Source organism: Falco rusticolus, chromosome 2 (assembly GCF_015220075.1).
Source record: "Falco rusticolus isolate bFalRus1 chromosome 2, bFalRus1.pri, whole genome shotgun sequence".
Taxonomy (NCBI): Eukaryota; Metazoa; Chordata; class Aves; order Falconiformes; family Falconidae; genus Falco; species Falco rusticolus.
The window spans coordinates 24,477,195-24,496,427 of NC_051188.1; the positions used below are offsets into that span (position 1 = coordinate 24,477,195).

At 37.4% G+C, this 19,233-nt stretch overlaps 1 protein-coding gene across 6 annotated transcripts in view; it reads left to right on the plus strand.

Moving 5' to 3' along the window:
- The window catches only part of FRY (FRY microtubule binding protein), a 217,736-nt gene that overhangs the window by 135,419 nt on the left and 63,084 nt on the right, over positions 1 to 19,233 (plus strand). For all 6 annotated transcript variants that reach the window (XM_037377269.1, XM_037377265.1, XM_037377267.1 and 3 more), the window contains exons 25-33: positions 3,037 to 3,128; positions 3,350 to 3,522; positions 5,458 to 5,618; positions 6,528 to 6,638; positions 8,744 to 8,898; positions 10,969 to 11,068; positions 11,382 to 11,553; positions 13,277 to 13,533; positions 15,491 to 15,637. In XM_037377269.1, the coding sequence (XP_037233166.1) occupies positions 3,037 to 3,128; positions 3,350 to 3,522; positions 5,458 to 5,618; positions 6,528 to 6,638; positions 8,744 to 8,898; positions 10,969 to 11,068; positions 11,382 to 11,553; positions 13,277 to 13,533; positions 15,491 to 15,637 (1,368 nt within the window). The remainder of the gene's footprint in view (positions 1 to 3,036; positions 3,129 to 3,349; positions 3,523 to 5,457; positions 5,619 to 6,527; positions 6,639 to 8,743; positions 8,899 to 10,968; positions 11,069 to 11,381; positions 11,554 to 13,276; positions 13,534 to 15,490; positions 15,638 to 19,233) is intronic.

Below are 19,233 nucleotides of genomic sequence, written 5' to 3' on the forward strand. Positions count from 1 at the left end.
TATATTGGAAATCCACTTTCAATATCTGAAGAACTTAACTTGTAACACAGCTGGACTATAAGCACATTTTGCGGCAGTGTTCAGATGTGCTTTTTATTTGCAGCATAGTCAGGGTCATCTATTTCAGCTACACCTGACTACATTTTTCCTTTCTCAATACAACAGGTTAACTGACAAATTCGTCAGTGGTTTTTTTTCACCTTCCTTATAGTACTCTCTTTTGTTGTAATAGAAAGTATCCCAACAAAGGATTCTTCCCATCTTCCAAGGGAGGATGAACTTAGTTATGTGTCATTCTTGACAGATACTGTCTAAACTGTTCTTAAAAATCCCTGGTGATAGACTCTGTAGCCTCAGTAAGCAGTCTAGTCACAGGATGTGTCTATGCAGCTTAATAGGAAAGCCGTGGGGAGAGCTTCAGTATCGGATGAGATTTGCCATTCTGCTCAGTTTTCCCTCCCTGGCTCATTTTTGACTGTTCCAGCTGGCTCCAAGACAGAAACCTGAGATGGCTCTGGAGGTAGCTTACTCCCAGGAGCAAGCCCCAGAAGGCACCAAGCCACCAGACACAGTCCTCCAAATACACCAGCTGCTTTTGCTCCTATACCTTCCCCTCATCCCCTACCTCCCTGTGTGCCACAGCCTACAGGCGAAGTTGCAAAATCCCTGCTGTGGCTGCAGCACAGCCCTCAGGTTAGAGCATGCACTTTGTGATAAGGAAACACATGGTGATTATGCCTTGGGCCAGAGAAGCATTGCAGGAGTCCCATTAGGCAACACAGACATAGCCAGCCTTCTTGAGGTCTTCTGGAGCAGTGTGAATACGAGGCAGGCTGTGCTACTTGACCACAAGCAGTCCCTGTCTCTGTTTACCAGTGTAGACTTGGCCATTGTGTCCATGCATCTCTGCTGAGAAATCTGCGCGGCTGTGTATAGAAAGCAATGTTGTTGCGTTAATACTGTCCTCTTCCCAGGCTACTTTGCCTGGTTCTCAAGCAATTTCAACTTGTGTGTTCACTACTCTGTCTTCCACAGCAATTTCAATAAAGTATAATCACGGTGACCTGGCATGCTGTCCTCATCTGCCAAGTCATGTAGTCTTTGGCGCAGAAGACACACCAAGAGTGGTGGTCAGGAGGAAGTAAATCATTAATAAGCAGACAGAGCTTATTAATCAGCTATGCCCGATATATAGAAATAAACAAAAAATAATTCACTTGGCGGGTGCTTCGTTCATGTTAGGTTTTATGTGGACAATTCTTAATAATTCTGTGTCTGACAATCGTTCTCTGCCATTTCCACTCTGTATGGCTTCACACCTCAATTCACTTGTGTGCATTCCATCCCTATGAAGTCAGTGATTCGAAGGTCACTTGTTTTGATACTGGACAGAAGTGGATTAATACTCATTAGTGCAGCCACTTGCCTCTGCATTTCTGCCTGTGCACCACTGAAGACAACTTAGACTTGAAAGGCCTTTTCTGGAGACATACATATCCAGTCTACCCCCAGGAAAGGAATCATGAGAATGCCGGGGTTTACAGTGTGCTGTAAGAGCAAATTCAGCACGTGGAAATGTCAGTAGAGCAATATGAGAACAAGAGTCTGCAATGTTAATTCCTGCATTGCTCCTGATGTGAAGAGCTGGGCCACCTTCCTGCAATCAGTGCCACCAGTAAGCCCGGGAGTGACTGTACGCGTCATGTAGCTGTAGGAAACGTGGCAGACCTCCATGACAGCAGGCAGGTATCCAACACGTCAGGAATAACATACTTGAACTGACATATGCTATGACTAGAAAGAATTACCAGCACGGCCAAGAACTGCAAGGATAAACCAAAATGGACATTACACAAGATCTGCCATGTGGGCACTGGCACCGAGCTTGCCAGATCGCCTCTGACTCTGTTCCAGGAGGCAGCTGTGCCTGTTAAATACTGTGTTACAATAAAACTGCTTTTTTCTCTGTGTGTGCTTCCTGGAACCTTTAAGGTGTAAAGGGAGAAAAACAGGGCTCTGAGTAGGACAAGTGAAATGCCATAATGATTTTAATAAAACCTTTGCTAGGATGCTGCAGACTGCCAGTTCTGGGTCAGAATACCAGGGAAAGTATCATTTTCTTCTCCCACACATCTGCTGCTGGCCATTGGCAGAGCCATTGTACTGGAAGAGATAGGCCTTTGATCTGACGCAGTATTGCCATTCTTACATTCTAAAGAGGAAAATCTGAGCTTTCTCTGAGCTTTTCTTGTTCTGGCAGCAAATTTCTTTGAGTGCAATAGCAGCTTTTTGTCCTTCTCACATTTTTTTTCTTAGTGGAGATGCAGGATACAAACAAGTCAGTTTAGCCCTTCCCTTCAGCAAAGAGCAGGCCTTGTTGCATTCACATCTTTCAAGGCAAGATAGAAGACAGAAAGGACAGCTTTCTGGAAGACAATGAGATACGATGAACCAGCTAACAACAATGCAGTCTCCTGTTCTATGGGAAGAGTTTGTTGACTGTGTGTACAACACATCTAAGAGTGTATTAGAGAGGTGTCTGCAAGGAGCTTACTTCAATATGGGTGATCATGTAGCTGCATCATTACCAAGTTCAGGAGTGGCTGATCACTAAAATATTTTCCTGGGTTCTGGATATCTCTTCTATGTTTACAGTTCTTCCAGCGTACAAGCTAGATGGTGTTAAGCTAACGTGAATGTCCCTGCTACCTGAAGATAGCAGGTTTTTGGTACAGGAACCTTGAGTATTAATTAACTTTTATCCAGTATTTCATTATTTCATTTCCATACTTTCAGTGAGGACCTAGGTAGTTGCTAACAGTTTGTTTGCAATAGTTACAAAGACAAAAGTTTGATCATATTTAGTTCTGTGTTGATATATAAACGAAATAGCCAAAAGCAGTTAAGTTCCTTCATGAAGAAAATGCTTGAACTGGAATTCTTAAATCTCAGTTACTGTACTGACATTTCTGCAGTTACTAGTTTTTAATGTATGTGCCTCTGCATATTAAAAAATGGGTTTTTTTAAATTCCAAGAACAAAAAACGTCGAGAACGCCGAGATCTACTGAGACTGCAGTTACTGCGAATTTTTGAACTACTTGCCGATGCTGGTGTTATAAGTGACAGGTAGGACTATCACTCATCATAAATACTGATCTTCAAATGAAATAATTTTCAGTGTTTACAACACTTGAGTTTATGTGTTCTTTGAAGAAGTTATGTTCTTTGAGGAATTGCGTAATCTATCAGATATGGATTTATTTATGCAGATTTATGCATTTCTTTAGAAAGCTGCAGTATAACTACACTGGTACTCTACATTAATGTACAACTTTCCTTTATGCTAGTACAAATGGAGCCTTAGAAAGAGATACGTTAGCCCTCGGAGCCTTGTTCTTAGAGTACGTTGATCTGACTCGCATGCTTCTGGAGGCTGAAAATGATAAAGAAGTTGAAATCCTTAAGGACATGAGAGCACATTTCAGTGCAATGATTGCCAATTTGATTCAGTGTGTTCCAGGTATGGTGCTAAATTATCTTAACATACTGTGAATTTTCATTTAATATATGTACTGGAAAAGTAATTCTTTCTTTTTTTCTGTGTTTTTTCTTCACTACTTGTGAATTATCGTATTACAAATATAGAGGGGAGTATGGATAAAAATATTTTCAAAACTCTATTAAGAATCAAATAAAAAAAAAGTAAAGCTTGATGAAGCTTGTGATATTCATATATAATAATCACCTCTTTAAAAGCCCAGCAAGGAAGTTGTTTGTGACTTCTAGGGGCTCCAGATTTCTTTCACATAAGGCCTCATTTTCTTCCCTTTGACTTCATTGCTAGACTTTTCATAAACTCAGACAGGCCTTGAAGAATATAGGCGGGTGCAGAAAAATGTACAATTTTAAATGTAGTTGAAAACCTGCCCAAGATACTGAGACAGTATCCTATGTTACCAGACTCCAGTTGCATAGCAAAGATTTCTTCAACTGATTTCATGCTTTTTATGTATTGCAAGATCATTTCATAAATGTAAAGTAATTCCTTTAGCAAAAAATTATATAAAAGTCTGCTTTAATGGCTTCAATGTAATTACTGGAAGATAAGGTCTGGAGCTTACTCAGTCTGTGTAAATCTGCTATCTCCAGATAATTTATGATAGGACACAGCAGCAGTCATAGCAACAAAGGAACTCAAATGGGTAAAATAAGGGAATAAAATGTGCAAATGCTTTCGTGTAAGTTTCCAGTGTGCAAGTTTTGTCAAAGTTGTATAGTTGCTTTCAGCTATAACGTACTTGAGAATTATATAATAGTTGAACAAAACAAGGAAAAAATGGCATCCCTGCTATTCTCATTTTAGACAGTAAAAAAATCCCTTTGAAATGAGTGTTGTCAAGTTGTTAGCTGCTGTTAACAAAATACTGAAATTCTTTCCTTTATTCCTCTTCTAAATAATGCTTATTAACAACACAGAATTTTCTTTGCCATGCATATTTACAAAGGCCTTCCTCTGCATTCATTCTCCTGTTCTACAAGGCACATGACCAATGACTGCATGTTGTATTAATTTTCTGCAATGAAACAGCCCTGTCATGTGTTTTGAGAGAATACAAATAATAACCGATGCATTTCAGTTATTCATAGATGTATTTTCTGCTATCAGCTTTAAAATATATCAATGACTAACAAAGTCGTAACATTTAAAACCTAGCAAACAAATGTTTATCATGTCAGCATCTATCATCTTTAGCCACTGTTCATATTGATTTGTGTTAGTATTGTCTAGTTAGACTTTGTTGTCTTCCAGCACAGTTTCTAGATGAAAAATAATTGGCCAGTAGTAGTTTCTCGGTCTCTTTAGTAAATGTAGTACCACTTCTGCCATCATATTTTGCTTAGGGGAAGTAAAACTATTGTTTAAAAGATTTCTCTTTTTATCTCCACGTGGTTAAGTATTCAAAGATATTTTCATGTGCTTGGGTGATTTATCTGTTCAGAAAACACACCACATCTTGTCATAAATAAACAGACACCAAGTTTCTTTCATTTCTTGTCCCTACCTATTACTGTATTAGAATAAGACATATGTATTGTTTAAACTTGCATTTAAAGGACTGGAAAATACAATTAAATATTTGCCACTAAAGGAGTGCAAGAAGCATTGAAAAGCCTGATTCTATAATTAGTTTCTTGCATGCTGTTTCTAAAGTCAGATGTACATGTTTGTATAACTACACATTAATTCAGAACTGGAAGTTCTTAGGAATAGGAGGCATCTTACTCACTTCGTTAGATTTTTAAAAGGAGCTGAGATACTTTAGAGTAAGTGTATATTGAACATTTACAAAAACCTCACTTTTTGTAGAAATTTGAAATTTGTGTCATCATCTCTGCTACATGAACGTATGTTTAACTTAACATATCACAATTATTTCTATTTCTGTTCACTTAGTTCACCACAGGAGATTTCTCTTCCCTCAGCAGAGTTTGAGGCATCACCTGTTCATCTTATTCAGCCAGTGGGCAGGACCTTTCAGTATTATGTTCACACCCCTCGACCGTTACAGTGATAGAAATCATCAAATTACAAGATACCAGTATTGTGCATTAAAGGTATTAAAGTTCCACTGTCAAAATCAGTAATAGCAATTGTCTAGTCAAAATACAAGTAATTGTGGGGTTTCTTTCCTTTTATTTCACCCAAGTTTGAATTGGCATACTTGATGCAAACTTGTATGCTCATATGTATATGTACAGTGGTATCATAGAATATAACAGTATGAGCCACTGAAAATAGCAGTTTTCACTTAGCAGACACTTCCCAAGGCTAATTACTTTCAAAACCAGAATGCATCTTAAAATTTTACTTTTCTTTGTTAACATTTCTTCATTAACAGGTTGTTGAACTCAGTGAGAGGATCTTGGGCTTTAAAATTAAGCACAGTACCAATTCAGTATCACATGCATATCTCAGGACTCTCTCCCACACTTGCCTGGAGACATGCTCAATAATAATAACATACTTTTGCAACAAAATCAGTTGCAACTCCCCCAGATAAGTAAGCTGGGAAAATAATAGCTTATGGATGTGTGCGCGTGTGTGTATATATATGTGTGCGCGTGTATATATATAAAAAATACATTTATAAAAAAGCTGCTTTACTTAATGTGAAGTTTTAATCTTTGCAGAAAGATACTGTTGAAACATCTGTGTATTTTAATTGTTCTTGTAGCTTGATTTGTGAAGACTGGGTAAAATAAAATGTAACTTGAAGAGTGGGGAAGCTGGGCCAGAGTATCCTTCCAGAATGCTTAAACTGGGCATTATCTTGCATCCAGTAACATCTATAGCAACATAATTACTGAATTCTAGCAAAAAATGCTGTTAACTTTTTTCACCATAGTTCCCTCAAAAAGAAAAACCAAAGTGGCAGTCCTGTTAGCCTGGATCTGGGATCAAATCATTCTGAAAGGTGAATTCATGCTACTTTTTTGTGTAACTGAAGTTGTTTGTGTTTTTAGGCCATGTCAGCTGTGCTCTGCTGTGGACCTGTATTTGATAATGTTGGTCTTTCCCCTGATGGATATCTTTACAAATGGCTTGATAACATTCTGGCTTGTCAAGATTTACGTGTAAGTACTCACCAAAAATATGAATATTATGAATATATGAATGTATGAATAAATATGAATAATCTTAATCTCTGTACCGGATGAGTAAAGAGTATGTGACTGTAAGAACTCGGACTGAATACGTTCTATTTTGAGCAGGAAACAATAGCTTTATGCAAGGTTCTAATACAAAAGTGTAATTAATTTTAAAGAATTTAAACAGTAAAAGAATTATTATTCCTGAAAATATGTTGTAGGTAAATAATAAGATAAAAGAATTGCCTTATGGCTCCATGTTGCTTGCAACAGAAGTTTAGGCTTTTCATCTGCTGATAAAGGTTAAAAATGGCACGATCTCAAAATTATTTTTATTTCTATTTGGTGTACTTCCATCCACCTGCTTCAAATTTCTGTGGAATAAAAATGTGTAATCCCTTCCTGCATGGTAACATAGATGCTTGTGAAACAAATCTGAGTGAAAGTGAGTGGGTAGACCTTCTAAAGTCAAGAGGATAGGATAAATGATTCAGGAGAGGAAAGAGAATTTCTTTTCTTTTTAAAAAATATATAATAGATCATTCTTGCAACTTTCTGTTCTGTTTCTGTGAAGATGGGTTTGGACTTTGTAACTACCCAGTCATAAATACATTTCTGTATTTATAGCTGATTGGACTATCTCTTTGATTAAGAGTAGATTGGTGGGTTACACAAAGAGATGTAGAGAGAGAGATGGAGAGAGCAAGCAGTGATCTTTCCCTATATGGTGTCTTGCATATTGACCTGCTGTTCTCCTGGGGGAAAAAAAAAAAAAACCAAAAACAAAAACAAAAGACTCATACCAGCACAGGTGACTGTGATTGCTGAAAAAATGCAGACAGCAAATCCTACAGACTTGTGGAACAGCTAGAGTATACGTGCTGTAGAAATGATAATTGATTACAAAAGGAAAGGTTTGACAAAGTAGAAGAAAAGGGATAGCAACAGAGAACATCTTTTGGAAATTACGTAAGATCTTGGAATGCTGGTAGGGATGGAGCTATAAAGATAGCTGTAAGTGATATGTATAATTGAAATTCTTATGGATGTGGGAAGGAAACAGACAGAACAAGAGAAATGAAAAGATAATACATCTCGTCCTGATATGTTTTCATTATCAACAAATACTATATCACCATGCCTAATTGATCATTAGGTATATACCACTCATAAAGTAAGTGGGCACAAAAATTACCTTTTTTAATTTTTCCCCTTGAAATGCAAAATTTGGATATGATAGGTGAAATTTGTTTCCCCTAAGCTAATCACTATAATTCATGATTAATCATTGTAACGAAGGACTGGAACTAAATTTCAGTGCCTATATAACCAGTTCAGATTTAGGTGAGGTGGATTCTACCTGGTCCTTTGACATTAAGTATCATTTACAGTCTTTACAAGTAGTTACCTACACTCAGTGACGGAATATTAATAGGCATTAGTGCTTGGTGTTCCAGTACTATCCTTTGCTGAAGGAACAGTAAGGCACAGTCCAAGCCTTAGCTATAATGTATTTGTAGCAGTGGTGGTACCAGGATTAGAGTGATACAAGGTCTGTAGGGAGAGTTGTTAGATTGCTTGATGTAGGTGGATTAAATATACAAGCTTTCATGGCCCCAGGCTTGCAGAAGTTCTGTTTCTTTGTCTGCCATCTTTCTGTGTTAGTCAAAAGAAGGATACATGAAAGTGTGTCACTTTATGAAACTTACATGAAGTAGGGAATAAGCATTTAACAAATAAGTTAATCATTGCCAGTGGAAGTTGCCTAAGAACACCTATCAAGTGTCCTAGATTTTCCAAATATTCTGCTTTTTTCTGTGCTTAATTTTGGAAACCTCCTTTGAAAATTTATTTCATTTATGTAATCTTTTTACATACACAATTTTCTTTCAAGTGTGAAGTATTGAAATTTGAGTCACATTTCAACTCTGCTATCCTTGAAGTAGATTTATGATACATTTTCTGATTTCTTTTTACTTATTTTGAATACTCCATTCTCCCCTTGTTTTGCCTATGTCACTCTAAGAATTGCAGAGAATGAACATATCTGATCTCACCAATCATGTTTTGACTTGTATTTATTTGCTCAGGTTCACCAGCTTGGCTGTGAAGTTGTAGTCCTGTTGCTAGAACTGAATCCTGATCAAATCAATCTCTTCAACTGGGCTATAGATCGATGTTATACTGGATCATACCAGCTTGCCTCTGGATGTTTCAAAGCCATTGCAACTGTGTGTGGAAGCAGGTATTAATTAACCTATTAATCAACACTTTCAAATGTAAAGGAAACTGGGGGGTTCAGCTTGTGCTGTAAAGGATTGTTAGTCACACTCCTATGTTATATCCTCTCAAACCTTTCCTGGGGACTGTATCACTTTATTTCCAAAATAATAAAAAAAAAGCGAATCTGAAAATGAAGTGATGTGCTTGGTAGAAGATGCTCTTACTCTGAGTTTGAAATCTGTGGCATTTTAATACTGTTTTACTCAGGAAAATATAAAACAACCACAACACTAATTTGAACATAGGTCATAAGTCTAGTTTCAAAAGATTTGGCATGGTTTTTCATTTACTTTATAAAAGCAAAAATGTTTTAAATGTTATTGGCTTGAGAGTCATTATTTTGTTGTTTTTCTGAGTGGATTTCATTTGATTTGGTTACCAGTTGCTTTCCTGTAGACTGGTAACATCGTTGCTGCTAGTGCTAAGTAAGCACAAGCTACATGAAGACACAAATACAAATACTGCTATTGTGTCAGGCCTTCATGAAAACGTATCCTTTTTTTTTTTTTGTGGTATTTTTTCAAGACAAAATTTATAGAGAATTTCAGTGGTAGTTTAAAATAAGAAGATAATTTGCATCTAATTGTAATAAAGTGAAAATTTCACTCTTGACAAAAAATGATTTGGCAAGACGTCTGATCAGCATAGTTCAACAGAAACACTTGGGATATAGCAAATCAAAACAGGTCAAGTATTTTAGAATTTATCTGTAAAAACATTTTGTTCTTACAGCAACAACTAGACTATACACTGCATTATACTGAGATTTTTTAAATATGAATGGAATTTTGTGTTTGCAAACTCAGTTATTTTAAGGGATTTTTTTAATGCACACAGAAACATATCAGGCTTTCAGCCAGTCTTTTTTCTGCTGATTGTGTTACCTGTGCCACTGTGTCCTAAAAATTAATCTTTCCCATACCTACAGTAAAAAGTGAGAGTATGATCTGCATGATTTACTTTGGAGTGAAAGTCCACTTTCTATCAAGTTTGGGGGTTTTATTCATATTTGAAAGCTGTTAACAGTTTTTCCTCTACCATCTACCAACATGTATAGAGAGGCCACTACTTAAACTGCTTGTAAAATGAGGAGTAATGTATGTCATTGCTGATGTCCGTCTTTCTACAAAGAAGCTACTTCCCTTACTTTTTTTGTTACTATTATTTTCTAAATTTAGTGGAAGGACAAAGAGACAGGTGTAGAGGAAGGACTGCAGCTAGTATTTGGAATTACCAAGAACGTCCCATGCTGTGCTTGTGTTTGCTCTGTTTTTTAACACTAAGATGTCCAAATAGGTATTCTGCACCTATCCAGGAACACAGTAGCTCACATCTATAACAAGAAATAGATGGTTCACAATTGAATCAGGTGCATTTACAAATCATCAAGGAAAGTGGAAACTCATTTAGTGAAAATCCAAATATTGTGACATGAGAATTGCTTTTCTGGCAATATTTTCTTTAAGTTAACACTTAAATATGTTTACCCTTACAGTTAATATTGACTTTATAGATAGTGGACTTTTTGAAGTAGTTCTTCATGTTTACTCCTCAAAAACTGTTTTGATAGAACTGTCTAACATCTGGGAATGTTCGTGTCAGAGATAGTGTCTTTTCTCCAACGGGACTGTTTTAATTGTAGCTTGGCTTAAGAACTATTTTGTCCCTGGAAATTTTCGTGCTACCCATCTTCTCTTATGGGTGTTGGCCTGTTCTATAACAGTTTATGTTACAAATGAAAATGAATTGACAGTTACAGAGACAGGTATTGCGTTTCTCACTGTGGGTAACTCAGAGCATTCCTAAGCATTAGCCTAAGGTAATCAGAAATAATCCTTTCTTTCTTCCCATTCACCAGACTGCCCTTTGATCAAGCAGCATGTATTTGTAAGGGCTCCCTTTCATATTCTGGTGGTAGAACAGAGAAAAGAAAGATGGCATTCTCTTTAGACCGTATTACAGAGTAAACCAGAGTGAATATAATCTGCATTCCTCACCAACATTCACAAAAATGTACTGTTTATTCTTCTAGGAACTATCCTTTTGATATAGTGACGCTTTTAAACTTGGTGCTGTTCAAGGCATCTGACACCAACAGAGAGATTTATGAAATTTCCATGCAACTTATGCAGGCATGTATCAGCTATGTTTTTTGTCCTCCTATCTTTGGGGGTTTTATGTGAACTTCTTATAAAGTACTGTTTATTTGCTTTCTAGTTTTGTTTTGAAAACAAACAACTAGTTTTATCTTGGCTATAAATTCTTACAGGAATATTTATAGAAAAATTAATGGAAAAATATTAGCTATGGTGTCTTTCAAGTTTGGAGAGTGTACTCTGAAGCATATAGATCATTTTCTGGTATCTAAACTTGAAACACTGACATTTCCTGAATTAATGAATTTTTATTGTCTCATTACTTTTGGCTTTTTTTTGTCTTTTATAGATCCTTGAATCAAAGCTTTTTGTTTATTCAAAAAAGGTAGCTGAGCAAAGACCAGGCAGTATCTTGTATGGTACACATGGTCCATTGCCACCTCTTTACAGTGTCTCACTTGCCCTGCTTTCATATGAACTAGCAAGGATGTATCCTGAACTTACGCTTCCACTTTTTTCAGGTACCTGTATCTGTTTGACTTATCAGCTTTACATTTTTATACAAATGGTAGACTGCTAAGACATTTCCACCTGTGAATAGCAATTCTGTTTATAAATTTAGCTTGACCCGGTTTCATTCTGGTTCAGGTCAAATCAGATTTAGAAATGCAATATATATTTCCTAGAGGTACTTACACAATGTACAGAATAGCTATTTAAAAACCCTGTTTGGGGAGACTGTGCCATTTGTGTCATCTTAGGGTAACTTTGAAATTACAAAGGCCCTGAATTAGTTAAAGTGACATTGGCAAACTCTACTGTAATAGATGATACTTGTGAGGATAAAATTCTTCATTTTATATAAACATGACTTTAACTTTGGGAAGATAGATTGCATCTGTCCGGTTTTACCAATGATTCAAAAGACTCTGAATGAGTGGTCTCTACCTTCTGTTATTTGCCCCATATGCAAGCCTTACTATCGATTTTATCAGAAGTACATTTTGTCAGGGTTACTGAAAAAAATACTGAAGAATCAGACCTGTAGGAGCACCATTCAGAATATGCCCACTCTGAGACTGTTCCTGGGAACAATGAAGTTTTGAGATGTATCTCTCTTTTAATCTATCTAATGCATTGCTCTAGTTTTTATACAACAGAATGTAATGTCTGTAATCGTGGGAATTCTTACTGGCTCTTAAAATCCCTTTCTGTTGTTTTTATTCCGTCTGTAGGGGCTAGAAGAAGGGTCAAGGAACAATACATCATCCGTTTCTCAGTGCCCAAGATACCATAAATAACTGTTGTAGAAAAAATTCTGATGGCTCATTTATCTTAAAAAACTCAAATGTTGTTCATTATTACTGTTACCATCTATTCATGTTGCTGTAGTGGCTCTGTCATTTAAAAGAACTCAGATACAGAGTCCCAATCAAAGTCCCTTTTTATACATCTGGAATCATAAGGAGGGAGAACAGTGTATGTCTTGAAGATTTTTAAATACCAGGCAGCAAGGAAAGAGAGGAAATGTTAACTGTATTGATTTTACAGAATAGTTCTGGTAAAGAGAGCTAATGTGGTTCACCTTGGCAGGAAGCCTGTCACTGTATTTCTTAACCCAGATTTTCCAAATCCCTTTCCCTTACTTTGCAATTCTTCTTTTATAAACTATATAAAGTGCTGTATACAAGCACTCCTGGACTGACAGCTGACTATTAATTTTACAGGCCTCCCCACAGGAAGTAAGACTCCTAATACATGCAAGATGTTTTTGTAAACTTGGTATAATAAGTGCCTTAAGATTTAAACTATACCTTAGAAATGTGGAGGTTGATGGGGTGCTTGTAGTTCTGCAGAACACTCTTCAGTGTTCATTGTAATTCTCCAAAAGCTCTGGAAATTCCAGAATAACCACCAGTAACTGAATTATCCTTTTCCCTCTTTATGGACATCCATTTCACTTAATACATAATATGTCACAGTAACAAGGGATGACTTTCTGTTTCTAAGCCCAAACTATGTTAGTTGTTTTAGACAGAAGACCTGACCAGTTGCTTGCTGTTATTGAGCTTTAAATTAACATTTCTGTTCAGGAAGCTCAACTACATGTTTTTGTATGCTTGTGGTTTGCAAGATAAAAACCATCAAGTGGTCTAACACATGGCAGAAATCTGATTTAAACCATGTATTTAAGGTTTCTTTCATAAACTGATATGTTGTCCTTTTCAACTTTTACTATTTTAGAGGTAAGCCAGAGATTTCCAACAACACATCCAAATGGAAGACAGATCATGCTTACCTATCTGTTACCATGGCTTCATAACATTGAACTTGTAGACAACAGACTGCTGCTCCCTGGTTCAAGCCCTACCACTCCAGAAGATGAACTGAAGGACAAGGATGGGGAAATAGCGGTCACAAGTGGACTAAAAGGCAATGGCTGGGGCTCTCCTGAGGCCACATCACTGGTTCTTAATAATCTCATGTACATGACAGCTAAGGTAAAAAAAGCAAAACAGACAAAACAATCTGTAAAACAATTCCTGAAATACTCAAACTTAGGTTTCTTAAGCAAAAGGTACTTGGGTTTTTTCTCTCTGATCCCAGAAATTTTGCGTCTGGAACAGTCTGTTCTAGTCAGACACAACCTTGTTTTTGGAAGGAATTCCTTCAGTTTTTCTTTTAAGGACAATGCTAAAACTGTTATCTCTCAAAACATGGACAAAGAAAAATGTTTTACCCTTTTAAAAAAAAACAACTTAATACTTACAGCATTAAAAATTACTTACAGAGGAACTAAATTCAGTTCCCTCCTGTATCACCTCCTGGGTTAATGTCTAAGGTTTATTTGAGGGTGAGAATGAGCACCTGGAATTTGTCCTACTGAAGCTCTTGTACTTTCTAGGAAACACTTCAATATTCTTTAAGATAGAGAAAAGGAAAACACTATAAATTTCTAAGGTGCTAGTTAAAGCATTCTTTTGTAAAAAGAAAGCTATTTTACATCTCAGGTCCTAAAAAAGGACATGGGATTCCTTTTTTCCAGTTACTGTTTCATGTAAAATGCCTGAAACAGCTGGTGAAGAAGGTACTGGGAATCCATCTTTTCCTTCTCTTTGCTGAGTTGCAGGCTGCTATACCAGTGTGCTGTGCCTGCTCTGGCACTGCTTTTGCCAGATTCAGTATATACCTCTCAACTGCTAAATACATAAACCCCAGGAAGTAATGCATGGGGCCTATGTCATACAAGACAGGGTGCCTCACGTATTCTAACCTGCTCAGGGTTAATCCTCTCTCGAGCAGAATGTGTGTATCCATGCTATATAGCAGTTGATTCTGGATCTTGCCTCATGCTGAGGTCCTGTAACTAAAACAATTATTATTTTGGTCGCATTTTGTCATATGAGCATGTCTGACATAATGCGGGGGCTGTGGTTCAGCCCACCAGGAAGTTTTTTTGATACTTGTTGTATATCCAGGGGATGATACTGACTCATGAATTGTCTGATGGTACAGTCTCTAGGATATTGTTAGAGGAATTTTATGGGTTGAAAACAGATGTGATGCAGACTCACCTTTACTGCCTATCAGCAGCAATCCTCGGAGTAAGTTGCATCCAAAACCACACAAAGTGTTTGTTCCAGAGTGAACAAGTATGCTTTCTTCAAACCATATTGATTGAAGAACTACCTTTGAGGCTGTACGAGTGATACTGAGACTGGCATCAGGCACCTAGAAGTGCCAAAGTAGAAGACAGTAGATGTAGATGCCAGTGACAGTGTAGATGTAGCTAATATGTATTAAATCATTTTCAGAAGAGCATGACCTGCAGATTGCCACTCCTCTCCTAGCAGAACGTCAGTCTGTGCAGTGCTTAAAACACTCTTCTCAAAGTGGGAGCCAGTAGCATTACATAGGGAACGGAACAGCTTCAGTTCTGCACTCCCACATCCTGGATGCATGCACTAACCACTTAACTGACTGGACAAAAGGAAGTCATTCCTATAACCATGTCTTGCAAAAGGGAGCAAAAGCTGCTCATTTTCATTGCGAAATGCTTAATTCTGCTAGGATTTACTCGGGAAAGAGTTGCCAAATTGTTCACTACTGTGAAGGCTGAAGCACTTAGGTACAGACATGCAGAGCCAGAACTGCAGTCGCTTGAACAATGGTAAAGATGAAACCAAATAAGCTGCTTGAATTTAGGATCAACTTTTGAATTTACATTCCTGGAAGCTTTCTTTTTATTTTTTGTAAAGCCCTTCTGTGAATCTGAACCTAAATACGTTTAAATAGAATTTATGCTTTGGAGGCTATGAGGTAGCTTTTGAAAATACTGTTTTGTCACTTTTTACAGCATTTTACTGTTGATTTTGCATAAGAAAATGCTCTAAAAGAGCATGCCTTAGTTTGGAGATCTGCATATTTCAAGAAATGTATGCCTATGATCCTTTGCAGTACGGAGATGAAATTCCTGGACCAGAGATGGAGAATGTCTGGAATGCTTTGGCCAACAATGAAAAATGGAGTAACAACCTTAGGATAACACTGCAGTTTCTCATTAGTTTGTGTGGTGTTAGCAGTGATACCATCCTTTTACCTTATGTAAGTGTTTCCACTTTATTTTATTTACTATTAGCTGCACAGGTTTAAATGAAGGTAACAGCTGTCACCTGCAGAAAATTAATTTCTGTTTCAAAAATAAGAAGTACCAAAGTATTCCCTAGCACACTGTACAGCACTAAAATAGTGAGAATTAGCCAAGAAACTGAAATTCAAGAAAAGAATTGAGTAGTGGGAATCTCAGTCTCCACCAGCAGAGCACACCTCATTTCAATCAAGAGGTGGGCATCTCTCAAGCAAAGAGGAGCTTTGCATGTCTGTGTAAGAGGCCAGTAACAGGGCCTGGCCATAAATTGCATGAGAATGGATGAGAAAAAAAATTAGAAATATTTTTTCGTGTCAGAATTACATAAAAATATGCAATTTATATATGTATTTAACATTAAAAAGGCAGAATGGATGTTCAGAGGTTAAATAACTTGCATGAAGAATGAAGACAAGTAAAAATATTAAATGCTTATGATTTTTCTCAGTAATCAATAGTTTACAAAGCTAGTAGTTAAATTTGGAAAGTCCTTTAAATAATGGACGTTATATCATGAATGGAACATAACATGCTATAATCTTACTAGGTTTTTTTGTTGTAAAGATTTAGGCATTACTTCAGAAAAGTGTGTAATTTTAAGAAAGTGCTACATTCTCTTCTCCTTTAGCAGACTAAGACTTTCTGTGGGACACCTCAAGAGACACAAGATAGCTAACATTTATAAGCTTCTTACCATATCAACTTTTGTCATTGCATGGCTGTCAAGAATTATATAACTGTTCCTGCAATGTGCAAGTCAAACTGTGCAGGATATTGTTATTATTCAAGTTAAAATAAAATCAGGGCTGTCTGAGAAAAGCATGATAGTCCCATTCCCATGTTCCTTATTGCTCAGTTGCTGGGTGAAACAGAATCTAAATTTAGCAGATTTTCCAGCACAATTATAATAGGCTGGTTTATTAGTTACCCTCTTCCTATTGATTTCTGAAATAAATTTGAAATTACTATTAATTGATTAAACTTACTTAAAAAGCCTCATAAACATACTTCATTTACAGCTGCTGAAATAATACTTCACTTAAAGTGTTTATGATAACTGCTATGCATAATAAAATAAAGGAAATATAGAAGCCTGTAAAGATTTTCAAGATGTTGTTACTGTACCATAGACATCCTGTTGGTTTCCTTTTATTTGTATGGTTTCTTGTTCTGTGTTCTCAAATCAGTGCATATATATGCAAAGTCATCATGGCCTAGCTAATCCAAAGAGGAGAGATTTGAAAGTGGAGTTGGTGTAAGAACAAGCTCAAGGTTTATATGAGAAGAAGGCAAAGGGGTTGATCCCAAGAATGTTGAGGATAATAAAGATGTTTCCATCAATTGTGACACAGTGGCAGAGGCTCTCCGTTCAGTGTTCACCATGCTTTGAGCAGGAGGTTAGATGAGAGACCTCCCAGGTTCTTGCCAACCTGACTATGACAGACTTGGGATTGAGCCCAAAGGTGGCCTCCATCAGGAGGAGCTTTCTTGACAGAGAACAAGTGGAAATCACAGAGATAAAAGATGATGTGAGGGCTGTTGTTGTATTTTTGACAGCTTACATAAAGGGTTAGGGGCAGTTTCCTAAGAGGAAGGAGTAGTCCTACGCTGAGTGTGTGTCTCACTCCTGAATATGTATAACCTGATTGGAAATGCCTGATAACCCTGTTGCCTCTTGCTCAGGAGCCCCTCATCCCCCCATACAGATACTTGCCAACCCAGAGATCTCAACACATCTTTTTTCCAAAACTGTTGCCATCCCACAGCTCTAAGCAGCCTACATCAAACCCCCTTAGCACTTCTTTCTTCAAATCCTTTCCAAACCCCCTTGCCTTGAAGCATTGGCTCTCATAGTCCTGTCCTCCTCCAGGACAAGACAGTCCTCTTACCCCACAAAGAGAGAAGTAGAAGTCTGTTTTGGCATCACCAGCTTTCTCTGCTCAGCAGCTCTTATTTTGCATGTGAGACTTTTCTGCTCTCCCTCCCAGGCTTCCAGTGGCTGTTCACAAGACAATCAGGTCTTCACTGGTGGCAGCAGCTGACAAGGTTCCTATGTTTTGTGCCACCCTGTTAGTCTGTGATTTGTAATGCTAAGTTAAACGTCTGATTCTCAGATTTTGCAAAATCTGAAAACATTTTCAATTTCTGTAGAAAGCCTGACTGTGTTTATGAGTCACCCCTTAGCTGATAGCTTTCTCTGGAGCAGGAAAATACTCGGGCTTATCACACACATCTGCTCAGTGTTCTGATAATGCCCTGGAGTTTACAGAAATCATACCTCACTCTGCTAACTACACAAGACTGCTCATACCATAAACATGTATCTTCCATTATCATGTAAATAACAAACACACATTACCAAATAAAGATAAGTCGAACAGTTTATCAGCACTGTTCCAGCTCACCTGGGCTCTAAAGACCATGCAGTTGCAAGATCGCCAGTTTACCCATCTCCTTTTGGAACCCTCTGTGCCCGAAGGCAGTCACCAGCTGCTTCATGCCTTCAGCCATCTGTTCTGCCTGTGCAGGTCCAAGCCAAAAGCATGTCTGACTTACATTTTTTTATTTTTTTTTAATCAGCTAAATTCATTGCTTTGTCTCTTATATTTCCTTTAAGCATTTTTTCCCAGTGTCCCAGTGCGAATTGCTGAGCTGTCCTTTCTTTCACATATGTACTGAAAGACTTCTCAGAATATCTACAGTTCAGAAACCTCTTCAGCAAAGACACAGTGTAGGGAACATGACTCCTGGGGTGAAAGAAGCTGAAGTGGCACTGTCAGCCCAACTAGAAATGATCCTTGGAAAGGAGGTGGATTTATATCTGGAAAGCCCCTGGGAAATTCTTACCACAGTAAAAGAGACTTTGAATATGTGCATTTTCTCTAAGCCAAAGAAAAGGAGAGAGAAAAGGAGAAAAGAAGCGGTCAGGAAGTTATTTTAGTGGAGGTATTTAAGAGTGTAAGCACAACAGTACTTGGTGAGGCCAACAGGCAGTTCAGTCCAGTGTATTAGCTCCATTCTAAGCATCTATTTTGGGACATCTTTATAAACAAGAAGGCAAGCACACAGGGATGCTTCCCCATATGGTCTCCTAGCTCCAGCAGTTTATGAATCAAATGTTTTTGAGCCAGAGTCTCTGCTTTTAATAGCTATCGCATTATTTTTTCCTCAAGAATTCAGTTGCATTTGATCTGTGTCTCAGCAGTCCTCGTTGCTGTGGTGCATACAGTGAGATTTGAGGTCTTATTGAAAGATTTATAGAAATTCACAGAATTTCTATAAACAATACTCTCAAATTTTTCAAATCAGGATGCATGAATTCTATATACACATTTGCTCTGCCTTTCTTCCATGTGCTATTACTTTGATTACAGACATAAGTAGCTACTCAGAGCCTGGCTTATTCTTTATGGCTGCAGCTACCTCTTTCACATCAACTGTATCTGTAAATACAAGCATGAAGATTTGAGTGGATCTAGCTTTCTAGATGAGAAGATTGTTCCATTCAAGAGTGTGAGGTTCATCTTCAGTGGAAGTCACATACTCAAACTAT